The 14,973-nt window shown below is 62.1% G+C and overlaps 1 protein-coding gene across 8 annotated transcripts in view; it reads left to right on the forward strand.

Moving 5' to 3' along the window:
* Nucleotides 1–206: 206 nt before the first annotated feature.
* The window catches only part of LSP1 (lymphocyte specific protein 1), a 39,784-nt gene continuing 25,017 nt past the window's right edge, over nt 207–14,973 (forward strand). For 2 of the 8 annotated variants that reach the window (XM_084907303.1, XM_084907305.1), the window contains exon 1: nt 212–334. In XM_084907303.1, the coding sequence (XP_084763429.1) occupies nt 264–334 (71 nt within the window). In that variant the 5' untranslated portion in view covers nt 212–263. Of the gene's footprint in view, nt 335–9,513; nt 9,929–11,293; nt 11,528–14,303; nt 14,679–14,973 lie in introns of those variants that run through there. The other 6 variants (XM_084907302.1, XM_084907304.1, XM_084907307.1 and 3 more) reach the window with 6 other exon arrangements.

The following is a 14,973-nucleotide window of genomic DNA, read 5'->3' on the forward strand; positions in this document are numbered from 1 at the left end:
CCCCGCACCCCGTTTCCCCCCACCCCCCGCCCGCCGCCTTCCTGGGCCTGTCCGCCAGGCCCCAAGACTTGCTTCACTCTTCCTGGTGGCTGGTGGGTCCCTCCTGTTGCAGCATCAGACTGAAAACAACACCCAACCCCAGCCAAACCTCAACCTGCAGGAAGGGGGAAGTGAAACCCGGGGCGGGGTGGGGGTGGGGGGGCTCAGCCACCGCCCCAGGAAGCGCCCAGAGCCGCGTACATAGCGGTCCCTGAGCACCAGCCATGGCGGAGGCGGCTGGCCAGCCCGGCTCCGAGGAGCAGGAGGAGCTGCTGGTGGAGGAAGAAGGCGCAGGGTAAGGGCATTGGGAGGTGTTTACGTGGGGGTAACGCTCGATCCCGAGGCCGACGGCCCTTGGGGCACAGTCCTGGGACCCGCCTGGGCGTCTGGGCTCCCGGGAGAGGCCGAGAGCGGGGCCGGGCCTGGGAGGGCTGGACGCTCACCCAGGCACAGGGACGCAGACTGAGGCCAGGGCCCGCAGAGCTGGTGCTGGAGGGGGAGCGGGCGGCTGGGCCTGGTCTGGCGGAGAGGGGCTGCTCCCTGGGGACCCGCCGAACCCACGTGGGGCTCAGCGAGAGCCTCCTGGGGTGATGGAGGCCAGGGAGGTAGCAGACCCCAGCGGATGCGGCAGGACTGTGGGTTGGGGTGCAGGGTGAGGGCATGGGCAGAGGCTGTGTGGGGTGCTGGCAGAAGGGCCATCTGTGCTGTGGCTGCCCGCCACCCAGAGCTGGGCCAAGAATGTCCGCGGCCCCCGGGAAGCACCTGTGCTTGCAGAGCCCTGGGCCCGGCCCGGGCAGAAGGGTGGGGGTGGGGGGCACGGTCCAGGGCCCGTTGGGGTGGGGGTAAGCACTTCAGTAGAGCCACGCCTTGGGGTCCCATGGCCCTGGGTGAATGTCCCAGAAGAGATGGGAGTGGGCGAGCTTGGGGACAGAGGGGCGTCCAGGGACAGGGGGGTGTCTGGCGGAGATGCGAAGGCCTGTGGGGGTGGAGACCAGCCCAGGAGGAGGCCAGTGGGGTGCTGCCCAGCCGAGCAGGAGAGAAGGAGCAGGGCCCCAGCTCAGAGGGATGCCCAGGCCTGCAGGAGGGAGGAGAGGGCAGCAGAGCAGGGCCCGGAACCTCAGAGCGGGATCGCTGACCACCATCCCCCTAGCACCCCAACACTCTCTCTCTCTCTCTCTCTCTCTCTCTCTCTCTCTCTCTCTCTCTCTCTCTCTCTCTCGTTCTCTCTCTCCTCTGCTGGAGGCAGCAGGACCTGATGCTGTGCGAGTACCTTTGCTAGCACCGTGTGCATGAGTGTATGAGTGTGAGCACGTGCAGGTGTGTGTGCAGGTACCAGTGTGTGTGTGAGGGAGGGGCTGGTGCGGGGTCTGGCCCGGGGTGAGGCGGGCGGGAGCTGAGCAGCGGCCCCACAGGGTCTGGCTCAGGGTACGCGTGCTCAGTGCAGGCCGGCGAGCAGGCACAGCTGTGTCCTGCTCAGATCTGGCTCCTCACGTCAGCGCCATTCGAACCCTGGCCTCCCCGTGCTCCTTGGGCACCTCATGCCCATAGAAGGGCACGCCGGAGCTGCCTGGCTGGTCACTCCTGCCTCCCTCCTTGGCCCCTCCTTGGCCCCTCCTCCCAGCTGTCACTCAGGCTGCGGGAGGGTGGAGGGCAGGCCTGGGCAGCCTTGGCCCAGGCAGCAGCAGGGGGGCTGTGGCTGAGCCGGGGGCCTCCCGGTGCCTGTCCTGGGGGCTTAGGCTGCACCGGTGGGATATTGGGCTGGAGAGCTGGCCCTCGGACCCTCGCCCCGAGCGGGTGGCACCGCAGACACCTCCCTCCTCCCTCCCAGCCCTGTGTGGTGCAGCCCCGACCTTTCAGAGTGAAACTGAGACTCAGGGTGTGTCGGGTTCTCCTTTCACAAGGTGACTTAGGAACTGGGGGTTTTCCTACGGGGGGGGGGTCCCCACGCCCAGGAGAGGGTGTGCGGCCTGGGAAGCCCCTCTGGAGCCCCCATAGGCTGGGTCTGCTGGGATCTCCCCAACTTCCACACGCTGCCCACAAAACCTGCTGGGGCTCAGGGCATCGCCCTGCATGCCCGTCCCACGCAGACCATGCCCCCCCAGACTGCCTCAGGACGGGGCCTCCTCCCTCAGACTGCCCAGGGGGGGACCCCCATGTTGTCTTGGCCCTGGTGGCTTCTCACCCCCTTGCCATCCCAGCAGGGCCAGACACCACCTGATACAGGGCACACGGCGAGGAGCAGCGGGCAGTGCCAAGGCTGCTGGGCAGGAGGGAGGGGCTGGGCAGTCACCCTGGCAGGGGCTGCTGGGCTGGAAGAACTGAGGGCCTGGGTCCAGGGGCTCATCCCCAGTCTGAGCTGGATCAGGCCTGGGGACCCCCCGGTGGGCCGCTCGCTCCTCCCCGGTCAGGCAGGAGGTGCAGCCCAGCGGGGCTCCGGGTGCCTGTCTCCCATAAGGCTGTGAGGTCCTGGCTCCCCCACCCTCCATCTGGACCCTCCACATTCCCCCCGGGGGGGGGGGGGCGAGGGAGGGGTGGCTCAGCCCCGCCCCTGCCGATTCAGCAAGCTGATTCCTTCCCGCACCCCACCTTTTCGTGGGGCCCATCTGCCTCCTTGTTCCACAGCCCTGGCCCGAGGCAGTGCCCGGAGGGTCTGGGGACCAGGCCGGGCAGACTTCTCCTGGCCCGGGGGCACGAGGGCTGGCACAGTGCTGTCTTGTCCTCTGTGCTCGCCGCCTGCCTCTGCCTGGTTTCCCTCTGAGGGAGCCAGAGCAATGGGCCCGTGGGTGGCAGTGGGGAGAGGCCCTTAGGAGTCCCAGCCAGCAGGGTGGGGGGTCGAGCCCAGGGGCCCTGCTTTCCGGGCCCTGAGTGCCGAGTGCCCACGGGAGAAGGATGGGCAGAGTGCTGGGGGCAGGACTGGCTCACCGGCTGACCGCAGAGCCCCACACAGAGGCCTCCGTTTCCCCATCCGCACGGTGGGGTCCTGGCTGATGGGCTGTGAGCGTGCTCCCCAGGCCTCAGGCCGGGAGTCCAGGGAGGCACATCTGGACTGCCCAGCAAACAGGCGGGCCCCCTGGCCTCGGGGCCACACTGCTGTCTGGGCAGCTGGGCAGCCTCGGACTCCGGACAGGCCCCGCCGGGCCCTGGCGTGGAGAGAGCCCCGGACTCCGCTGCCCTGTGGCCTCTTTGGGAAGCCTGCACCCTGTGTGGGCCCCCGGTCGGGATGCTGGGGACCCGGCAAGGCCTCGGGGGGACCCTGGAGTGGCTGGGCTGCCTCCTGCAGGTGTTGGATAGCCCCACACAGTGCCACTGTGGCTCTGCACCTGCAGGTGCCCACGGGGGTGAGGGCGGCGCTTCGGGGTGCACACGGACTAGGGCACAGCGTGCGGGCCCCCAGGGGCCTGCCCAGAAAGCAGAAATGACACGGGCCTGGTCAGAACACAACTGGCCCTCTCCAAGCCCTGCCCCTTCCTGTCCCCGCCCCACCCCTCCCTGTCCCCGCCCCGCCCACTGCATCAGGGGTGCTCTGCCCAGGGCTTCTGAAGGCATCCTCAAGGTCAGGTGCCACCCACCTGATGTGGCCCAGCGGACAAAGCCTCATCCTGTGGACTGAAGGGTCCGGGTTTGATTCTGGTCAAGGGCATGTACCTTAGTTGCAGGTTCCCCCAGTTGTGCTCGGGGCACAGGCAGGAGGCAGCCCATGGATGTGTCTCTCTCACATGATGTTTCTCTCTGTCTCTCCCTCTCCTTTCCACTCTCTCTAAAAACCAATGGGGAAATATCCTTGGGTGAGGATTAACCAGAAAGAAAAGAAAGGAAATGGGGCTTGGGATCGAGGGATCTAGCCAGTTTATTTAGAAGAATCCAGAAAGAAGCCTTCAGCGTCTCCCAGTCCCAGCCCCAACCCGAACCCCAGCACCTCACCACCTCACCACCTCACCACCTCCACCACCTGCCTCTGCCCTAGCCCTCTGCTGGCCTGAGGCACACAGGAGACCAACTGTCTCCCCTGGAAGTCAGAGCATCTCTCTACCTGGGTCCCCCAGGACCAGGGAGGCCACCAGCCCTGACCCTCTCCCCTCGCCTGCCAAGGGCTCTCACTGCTGTGGTACCTTGCACTGCGTTACCGCTCTGTGAGTGAGCACATGTTTGTGAGAGGGTATGGCTGTGTGTGGCGATGAGAATGTCTAAACGAGAGGACACATCTTGCTTCTTCAATCCCTGCTGAGGTTCTATCGTGGCACTCGGTCTGCTGGGCCTTAAGGTTCTGCTCTCTTATCATCTTGGGCCACAAGCTTATGAACCATGGCTCAGCCACAAAAGAAAGGAAAATAAGAGACTCAGTGATGGATACAAGTATGAGTAGGTGGATGGGTGGATGAATGGATAGATGGGTAGAAAAGGGGATGAATGATGAGTGAGTGATGGATGGATAAGTGGATGGATGGACACAGAATAAATGGAGGGATAGGAGAGCATATCGATGTATGTTTGGATGAATGAATGGATGGGTAGGTGAATGGATACATCAATGGGTGAATGGCCAGTTGACTATATGGAAAAACAGATGATAAATTGATGGCAGAAAGTAGTGATAAAATATATACGATTGGCTTATGAAAGGAATTAAAATGGATGTATAGTATGTGACTTTGAGCAGGTTACTTAACTCTCTGCACCTCAGTTTTCTCATTAAAATAGTATACTGCCTACCCCATTGGGGTTTTATGAAGGCTATGTAATAAATAAAAGCACTTAAAAAGTGTCTGGCACATATTCATCATAAATTTTAGCTAGTGGTGGTGGTGATGATGGTGGTAGTGATGATGGTGGTGGTGATGGTAGTGGTGGTGATGATGGTGATGGTGGTAGTGGTGGTGGTTGTAGTTTTAGTAGAAGTAGCAGTATTAGGCATATGGATAGATGTTTGGCCATATGAATGGATAAATGGAATGTTGGATGTATATATGAATAGACATAGACATGGATAGATGGATAGGTGGATAGATGGAAGGATAGATAGATAAGTACAGGCATAATATTTAACCATATATATGACACAAATGTTAGCCTATGAAATGGGAACTGTTTTGGACCTGTGCATATCAAGCTAATAAATAGCCTTGGATGTATGAATGAGCAGATATACCAAGAGATGGATGAATGGATGAATGAATTAGTAAATGGACAAATGAACTGGAAATAAATGGGAGATAAATGGAGGCTAGATAAGTGGGATAGATGGAGGATAAACAGATGAAATGTGAACAGATAAATAACTGGACAGATGAATAGAAGGTTATTGGGTGAGTTAGACATGTAGATGGATATGAATGATAAATGGACTTTTAGATGGAGAGATGGGCAAATACAGAAAGAGGGACAAATGGGGAGATAGTGAGTGAATGCACATATGGCTGATGCTGGGTAAACTATTGAAGAGAGAGGGTAATGGCCAGACACAGCTGAGTCAGGACTTCTGCACTCACCGTTTTCTCTTTTGCCCACCAACGGCAAAGTCTCTTTTCAAACAAGAAAAGGCCACTTCCTTCCCTGGAAGCTGTCTTTGACTCTCACATATAATACACCAGCCTTCCAGATCTCCTTGTCCTCAGACTCTGAACCACATTTTCTATGGCATTTACCACCATCTGATCGACTCCTGTAAATACCTACTTTTTTTGTTCGCACAAAAATGCCAGCCTTGTGAGAGAACAGGGACTAAGTTAATGCTGAATTCCCAGCACCTGAACATGAACAGAGTTTAGTAAGTTTGTTGAAAGATATATGGATAGATGGGCAGTAATGTGGAGATAGATGGGTGAGATATGGATTAGTAGATGGATGGATAAAAACAATAGTAACATTTATTCAAGGTTTATTGTGTTTCAGCAACTACTTTAAGTATTAGCTCTTTTGGGTGGCTTAATGGGTAAGATGATGGGCATATATGTATAAGAAGGACATACATATATGTATTTATGCACAGTTGAGTGTATGACTTGCTAGCTGGAAAGAGGGGTGGACATATGGGTGGCAGAACAGACAAATATATGAATGGATGTAGGAATGGGATGGGTAAACACCAAAATATTTGGAGAGTTGAATAAAAGTAAGGATAGAAGAATACATGAAGAGACAGGAGGTATTTGAAGAGATAGAAGGATGTATTTAATAAAAAACAGATAATTCACTGGTTGGGTAGCTGGGCAAGTAGATACACAAAATGATGGATGAACATATAAATAATATTGTCATAGATTGAGTGGATATTATATTTCAAATCGACAGATGGCTAACTGAATGCTTCTTCTAAGTGTTTTCTATGTATTAAGACATTTAGAGAGATGGTCAGATGTATGTATGAATGCATGTATGTATATATGTATGTGTATATGAATAAATGGATAGTTGGATAGATAGATACTTGCTCAATAAAGACTTGTAAAGGGAGATGGGTGAACATAGGTACATATGTATTGGTTGACACATGAATGAATAAATTGATGAAATGATATATTGTTTTTATATGAATAATTGTGTGACTAGATAAAGTAGGAAATTGATGGATTGATAAATGATATATGAAAAGACAGCTATAGATAGATGATGGGTGAATGGATTGATGATAGATGGATAGATAGATAAATGGATGGATAGATGGATTAATAGGTGGATGAATGATTGTTGAAGGATAAATGATGGGTGGAGGATAGATGAGAGAATTAATGAATAGATGGATAAATGGATGGACGGATGATGGGAGGATAGATGGATGAATAAATGGATTGATAATGGATGGACAGGTAGGTAGGTGGATAGATAAATGGATACATGGATGATGGATGAGTGGATGAATGGGTGGACAGACAAATGGATAGATGATGGATGAAGAATGAATAAAGAATGGATGGGAGGATAAGTGAATGAATGAATGATAAAAGGGGGATGGATGGAGGGGCGATAGATGAGTGAATGCATGGGAGGATGAGTTGATGGATGAGTAGATAGATAGATGCATGAATGAATGGATGGATAAATAGGTGGAAGGATGGAAGATGGAGGGGAAGATAATAAATAATAAATAGAAGGGTACATGGACGTGTATGGATGATGGATGGATGCATGGATAGGTGAACATGGGTATGTATGTATTAATGGATGCTTGAATAGATTGATAGAAGGGTATATTGTGTTTATATGAATAATTGAATAGACATGGTAATGGTGGTGGTGTGGTGACTTTGAGCAATTGGTGGATTGATAAATGATATATGGAAAGACAGATAGCTATAGAGGATGGATAAATGGATGGAGGATAGATGATGGATAGAGTATGGATGGGAGAATAAAGGGATAATGAATGAAAGGAAGGGTGGATGGATGATGGATGAATGATAGCTAGAGGATGGATGGGAGGATGAGTGGATTGATGGATGGACAAATAGTGGAGTTGAGGTCAAATCCTCGACCTTATTGTCCCTGTTAGGACACGCCCTGGCCGTATAATGACCAGTCATGGCCAGGTCAGGTACAGTTCTGTCCTCGAGCCTCTCCCTCACCAATATGTCTGATAGAAAGCTGTGTGACTCCATCTTAACTTCTCAATGTCAGGGGTTTCCCATAATCCCAAGGCAGCCTGCTCCCCTGTGAGAATATTTTTCCTGCTAAGAACCAAAATATGCCTTTTGGCAAATTCCATTCCTTGCAGTGACTGTGATTCCAGAACCAAGAGCAAGAGGCAAGGGGGTGGTGGGCCGGTGGAGATGGACATGAAGCCAGCTCCCCTCCCCGTGACCTGCTGGGTCCTGGCCCTGCGGCCTCCCTCCTCCTCATGCCCCCGAGTCCCCAGGTCTCCACACTCCGGCGGCTGGATGCAGGGCCAGCCGTGGTCACACGGTCTCCACGGCACTCCCCACATGCTTAGCTCCTCCTGGGCTGTGCGGGGTGAGGGAAGATGCTTGGGCTCCCCTCCAAAACGGCCATGAGACCCAGCCTGCGTGTGGGCGCGAGGAGAGCGGGGGTACTTCCCGGCTCCCACGGAGTCCCCCCAGCAGCCGCCACCTGAGTCACTGCGGACAGAGTGATGGGCCAGTGTGGAATGTTTCCAGCTGCTGCCGCCACCTAGACACAACTGCCTTCATACCATGAGCCATTCGCCTTTCTTCCCGCTCGCCAGGGCGGCCATTCCCTTGCCCTCTTCCCGCTCACATATCCCCTCGAGTGGCTTTGGGCCTGGAGGGGCAGGCCGGGCCTTGGGCACAGGATGGCTCTCTGGGCCATGTCCTGGTGGCCAGCAGTCCGCAGACCCGGCCTGTGGTCTGGCTCTGCCGGGCCCCGGCTCTGAGGCCGTGGCATCCAGTCTGAGCCTCTGTTTCCTCATCTGAGCCCGGGCGGGCGCAGAGGTGGCCACCTCTGGGCCCGCGGGGGAGCCCCGCGGGGGTGGGAGGCTGCTCCCTTGGAGCCTCCCTTGCGTGGGTCCAGTCCCCGCCTCGTCCGGCCACTAGCCTCCAGTGAGTCACGGTGACTCAGCCCAACCAGACGAACCGTGGGCTGGGCTGCCTCTCCGGGGCCTTGGCCAAAGAGCCAGGGGCCACGGGCCGGCTGGCCAGGGCACCGCGCTGACCTTGTGCCCAGTGGCCACTTCTCAGGAGCGTGGACACCTACCCAGAGAGGCTGGCTGGTGGTGGCCCCTAGGGGTCTCACCACGCTGACTGCTCAGGGCAGGCTGGGGGTGGGGGCCGGGGAGGGCAGAGCCGCCCCATTTGGGGAGCAGAGCGGATCCCTGGGGTGCCCAGCCTCCCCCTTGAGGTGATAAAAGGAGCTGAGGGCTGGGAATAAACAAAGGAAAATGGAGCACCCAGAGGGAGGGAGAGGAGGGAGGGAGAGGGAGGGAGGGAGGAAGGGAGGGGAGAGGAAGGGAGGGGGAGGGAGAGAGAGAGGGAGGGAGGGAGACAGAGATAGGGACAGAGAGACACCACAGGGGAAAGAGGAGACAGGGGCTGCGTTTGGGACCAGGGAGACAGGGATGAGAGGGAAGGTGCCGAGGGCCCAGCAGTGGGCAGGGCAGGGGCAGGCGAGGCAGGGGGAGGGCAGACAGGCAGGGGAGCTGGACCCAAAAGACAGACGCAGGAGGGAGAGAGAGGAGGCCAGAGCCCGGGCCAGGCGAGGCGAGGCGAGGCGAGGAGGAAGGCCCGAAGGGATGGGGGGCAGATGTGGGACCAGGCACCCCTGGAGCTAGGGGAGCGGAGGTGACGAGGAAGAGGAGAGAGTGAGGAGGGGGGGGGGGCAAGATGGCCAAGGGGGATGGAGAGGAGGGGGCAGGAGGCGGCCCTGCCCATCCCAGGCTGCCAGGTCCCACTGACCGGGCTGTGGCTGGGAGGGCTCCTCTCTGACATTTACTGGTTTGGGAGGAAGAGGCCTGGAGGTGGAGGAGACCGGGGGGGGGGGGGGGGGGGGAAGGAGGGGTTGGGGGGAACAAAAAGGAAGCAGCTGCTGGGCCTGAAGGAGGAGGGGGCCCAGAGACCCACAGATCCAGAGGGCCCAGGACAGATCAGCAGACAGAGAGAAGCCAGGGCAGGGCCACCAGGGCCAGAGAGACCAGGCCAGCAGGGGAGGGATGGCGGGCAATGGAGGGGCAGGGGCAGAGGGTGTGAAGGAGGAGAAGGCCAGGCAGGCAAGGAGGGGAGAAGGAGACGGGGAGAGCAGGGTCCCCGCTGCAGGGGGAGGGCAGGAGGGGACCAGGGCCAGTGGGCCTTTGAAGGAGGCGCCACAGCGTCCCCAGGGCGGGGGTCAGGCCAGGTCAGCGGCCGGGAGGCGGCACCAGCAGCATCAGCAGCCCGGCGGTGCCGAGGAGGAGCCCTAGCCACCAGGGCCTGGACACCCTCCTGAGGTAGGTGCCTCCGGCCAGACCTGCACGGAGGGCAGGGCAGGGTGTCCGGGCCGGCCGGCACCGCCCACGGACGCTGGCATGCTGAGCCCGGGCCGAGGTGGCGGTGCCAGGCCGGCCCTGGGCAGGGCTCGCCCAGTCCTTCCCAGGATCAGGCCCAGCCAGCAGGAGCTGCCCCGGTGCTGGGAGCCAGCTCTGGGTGCCTGGCTGGCCGGCTCCAGGTGCCCGGCCAACTGGCTGTGGGCAGGTGCGTGCCCCCGCCGGGCTCCTCCTCTCCCACCTGTGCCCGGGGCCTCAGGAGGCACTGCTGTGCCCGAGGCCCCGGGGCCTCCACCCGGCCCCGTGGGCACCTCCTCGCACAGCTCTGAGGCCTCGTCTGCGGCCCGCCGGCCTGGGCACCCCCGGGCACCCTCACTTTACAGACGATGGAACCAGGCCCCCCAGCCGTGCACCTTCAGCACCCAGCTCTGCTCGGGCAGTGCCCGGGCCTCGGGGAGTGCTCAGGCCTCGAACTCAGCACTTCTCCAGACTCCAATCCCGGCTCCTGCCAGCTCAGGCCAGTGCCCTGTCCTCTTTGGGCCTCGGTTTCCTCCTCTATAAGGTCACGGCGAGGGGCCACCTGCCTTGCTGTGCTGAAAGGGAGAGTGGAGGCCGAGGCCAGAGACTCTGCGAGGCTGGCCGGGAGGCAGGCTGGGAGCCCGACAGCCACCTCCTCTGAGCCGTCCGCAATGCCCTTCCTCCTCCAGAACCCTTCCAGGCACTGAGGCTCAGCTGAGAGGCTGCCTCCTCCAGATGGATGCCTGCAGGGTTTCTCCAAGCTGGGAGGACTGTCCTCCTGTGCCAGGCCGTGAGCTGGCCCCCTGCCTTCTGTGCTGGCGTGCAGCATGCTAGCGAGCTCCTGGGCAGGCACCTCTGGGCATCCCCAGGGCCCTGGAGCCCAGGCTCTGAGAGGAGGAGGAAGGGACAGGGGTGAGCGTGGGCTCAGCAGCCCCGGCTCACTAGGCCCCTGCAGATACCAGGTGACGGCTCTCTCGGGCCCCAGCTCCACCGCGGCATGGTGCAGAGACGGCCACCCAGGCGGGCTGGGCCCGGGTCCGAGGGGCCCTGCAGCCCCCCTGTGCTTGTTCCTCCGGGATCCTGAGCCCTTCGCAGGGTCTGCCCGGTGGAACGTGTCACCCTGCAGCCTTCCCGGGAGCTCCGAGGCCCAGCACCCGGCTGCTGCCTGGGTGGGGAGCGGGGGCCACGGGTGGGGTGCGGGGGCACACTTCCGGCTCCCCTGAGGGCGTGGGCAGGTGTGGGCATGGGGCAGGAGGGCCTGCGGAGGCTGGCCAGTGGGTTGGGGCACAGGAAGTGTCCCTGGGAACTCCCTGGGAACTCCCCCTGTGGGATGTGGGGGGCAGGAGAGTCCCTTATAAAGCGAAACAGACCCACGCCTGCCCGTGACTGCGAGCAGACCCGCCGAGCGGCCGGAGGTGCCCACGGGCAGGTGCGGAGCCCACGCCCTCCAGGTCCCCGGCCCGGTGGACCCCGTGGGGACGCGTGACACCGTGCCAGGCCGGGACCCTCCTCGCTCGCCCTCCCGGTGGGCAGCACGGCTGACAGGTGAGAGCCGGGACCTGGGGCTGCCCTCTCCCGGGGCCGCTGCGAGAGTGGGCAGTGCCACCCGGCCCACAGCATCACCCCATCCTTCCCTGCGGGCTGCCCGGGCTCCCCAGAACCCGTGCCCGAGTGCCGGGCAGGGAGGGGATGTCGGGGGACACAGCCTCCCTCCGGGACAAGCCAGGCACAGCAGCCATTTCTCGTCTCGGTCCGGCTTGTTGCTGGTGCTGCGGCCGGTCCTGTGGCCGCCCAGACACCGGCCCTCGCCATCTGCCAGGCTGGACGCCTCCACTGCCCCCGCCCCAGGAGTGCCCACGCTGGGGTCTCCCTCTGCCCTCTGCCCCCTGAGGGACTCAAGGCTCCCCTCGAGTTCCCCTCAGGCTCCCCCGGGGCCAGGCCGGTGCTGAGGACGCCGAGAGGGAGGCAGGGGACCCCCGCCGCTCATTTCCCGAAGTCGCCCGAGCTCTGGGCTTCCTGCCTCGTCCTGCAGTCCGGGGGGGCCTGGCTGTGTTAGGTGGGGGCTGGGCTGGCACCGAGCAGGAGGCTGGCGTTCGGATGGCATCCGGGCTGCGGTCCCCGGGGAGGCTCTGCGGGCGGAGGGAGCCCTGGCAGGGGGTTCTCAGCCGCCCCTGGGGCCTCCGTCCCCTACCAGCACCCGCTCTCCTCTCACCGGCCACCCCGCCAAGGCCCCCGGGGAGCCTGTGTGGCCAGCAGGGCAAGGATGGGCCGGCTGCCCGCCAGGCTGGCCCGAAGGGGCTGGGGGAGCCAGGCCTCCAAACCACAGTGTCCAGAGAGGCGTGGCTGCCTCGGACCCACCCAAGGCCCGGGTCCGGGGGTGGGGTGGCCCCGCATTGGCAGGGCCGGGCGTGGGGTGGGGGGGAGGCACTGCCTCAGCACCGGGGTCCGTCAGCCCGCGTGGGTGCTGCCCGGGAGCGGGCGAGCCAGTGCAGGGGGCATGGGGACCGGGTGGCCCAGCCCCCTGGGCAGGGCGTCAGGGCAGGATCCCAGCGGCGGAGGCTCAGGCCCGGCTCCAGCTGCAGCCCGGGAACGGGAGCGGGGCAGAGCGGCGAGCGGCGGCCAGGGTGCTCCGGGCACCTGAAGCTGACCCAGCACCGGCCAGAGCTCCCGGAGGGTGCCCGGGGCTCCTGGCCCCCAGGAATGGCTGGTGGGTTCCAGCCCCCCGGAGGCCCTCACCCCCCTCAGAGCCGCTCCACTGAGGTTGGTGCCAAGGCTCGGCCCACACAGGTGTCGGGGAGGCGGGCACCCGGTGGCAGGTGGGAGATGGCTCAGGGGCGAGAGGCCCGCGGCAGGCCTGGGGGTTGGGGGGAAGAGGGTCAGGGCCCCGGCATTGAGTGGGGTCAGACTCCGGGGCACCCCAGAAGGTGAGAGGGTGGCCGGAGGGAGGGCTGCTGCCTATGGGTGCTGAGGTGAGAGGGGGAAGGGGCCTGTGCCTGCGGGCTCTGCCAGGACCTGTCCAGGTGGTGGGAGGGGGGAAGAGGACAGGACGGAGGTCACCATGATGGCAGAAAGAGGGGTCCAGGTGGGGACAGGGACAGACTGTACCGGCTGGAATGACAGGGCCAGGACCGACCAGGACTGGCCAAGACAGGGCAGGAGGAGGGAGAGGCCAAGTGAAAGCAATGAGGAGAAGGGATGGATGGGGCAGGAGATAGGGTGTGAGGGGCCACAGGTGCCCCCGATGTTGGCCACCCCTCCAAGTTGTCCCGACACCGCCGAGGAAGACCAGAGGGGCAGGCGGGGAGGCGGTGACCCCCGGAGGTGGGCGGCATCCTCTAGTGCCTGCTCCTGGGCCTCGGGGCAGGTGGAAGCCCCCGGAGGTGGAGGCAGGTGGGTCGGAGAGAGGACAGGGGGCACAGCGTGGAGTCTCTGAGCTCCAAGTGGGGACTGGCTGCCACTGCCCACTGCCCCCCACCTGCTCCTGGGGCTGTGGGCTTGGACTCCCAGGAGGTGCTGCCCTCTAACCCTCAGTTTCCTCGTGGGTAACGGGGTTCTGGTCTCCAGCTCCTGGCCGGGGCCTCGGGGCAGGGGGCCCAGGCCTGCCTGCCTGATCTCAGCGGTGGGATGAGGGCCACTGCCCTTCACCCCACATCCTGTCTGCTCCCAGGAAGTGGGGCCCCGGAGAGTCGGGGTCTTGCCCTCCTCTCTGGCTGGGGCTGGCCGCAGGGTTCGGCAGGAGGATCCACAGATAGGAGGTGGCAGGATGGAGACCCAACGAGGGCCGACCTGGCGGCCAAGCCCCGATCTTCCTGTTCTACGCCCCACCACCCATTAGCTGAGGCGCCCGGAGCTAGGATGGCTTCGGAGGGAGGTGGGGGCCAGCGGGTGCTCAGGGCTCAGGGAGCAGATGCCACCGTGTGGGGGCGTCAGGCAGGGGGTCTGGCTGCTTCGTGCACTTGGGGGTCGAGGGCTCCCAGGAGGGCAGAGGCGGGACAGAGAGACGGGCGGTCTGGTGCCAGGCGGGCGGCCAGGTCTGGGCCGCGTGTGTGGACCCCGGGGCAGGACCCACGCAGGGAGCGTTTGGCAGTGACTGAGGGCAGAGCCACGCGTGGGGCCGCGGGGGTGCGGTGGGCCCGGGCACCGGGCAGGCGGAACGGGGAGAGGGATGGAGAGGCTCCAGCCGGTGCCAGCCACCAGTCGCGTGTCAGGGAACGTGCCAAGGCCTGGCCTCGTGAGCGCCCGAGAGCCGTGCCAGGCAGTCCCAGCCGGCTCCGCAGCCCAGCTCTCCTGGAGGCTGGGCCGGACGTGGAGGTGCAGCCGTGCGGTCAGCCCCCGGCCCGGTCCGGGAGGTCGGCCGAGCCGCGCTGGGCGTGGGTGTCAGGGGGCAGGGTAACGTCTGGTGCGCAGGATGCTGGGCGCAGGGGCGGGCGGGGCACCGGGGAGGTCTCGGGCGGCGTGGCACTTGGCCCCGGCCCTGCAGTGCGTGGTCAGTGACACGGAGGGGACGGAGAGACCTGGGCGCAGCGGGGAGAGCTGGATGCCGGGCTGGGCCCGCAAGGCCCTGCCAGATCCTACAGGCCAGAGGACCCGAGGTGGGGAGGCCCTGACCTCCGACCCCAAGCCCGGCCAGGTGGCTGGTCAGGGCGGATGGGGGCCGAGGTGTGGAAGAGGCTGACCACGGAGCACGTCTGGAGAGGTAGGACCCTGTCGGGGCGAGGAGACCGGCGCTGGGCTGCACCCTGGACTCTGCTCTGGGCAGAGGTGGGCGGTCCCTGGCCCGGCCTCCGAGGCCCCCTCTGAGGGGGAGCTTGGGGTGGAGGGCCGGGAGGGAGGCCAGAGGGTCCATGTCCAGTTTCCCCGGGGTCTTCACAGGTTCAGAGCTCCCCTCGGGGACACACGTTGTAAAGAAAGCCCTTCGAGTGGGCAAAGTGCCTCTGAGGACCGTGTGGGGGTCACAGACCCCTAAGGCTGGACATGTTCGCGGCCAAGTG

The sequence above is a fragment of the Pipistrellus hanaki genome (assembly GCF_964339955.1).
Source record: "Pipistrellus hanaki genome assembly, contig: scaffold_53, whole genome shotgun sequence".
NCBI classification, from domain to species: Eukaryota; Metazoa; Chordata; class Mammalia; order Chiroptera; family Vespertilionidae; genus Pipistrellus; species Pipistrellus hanaki.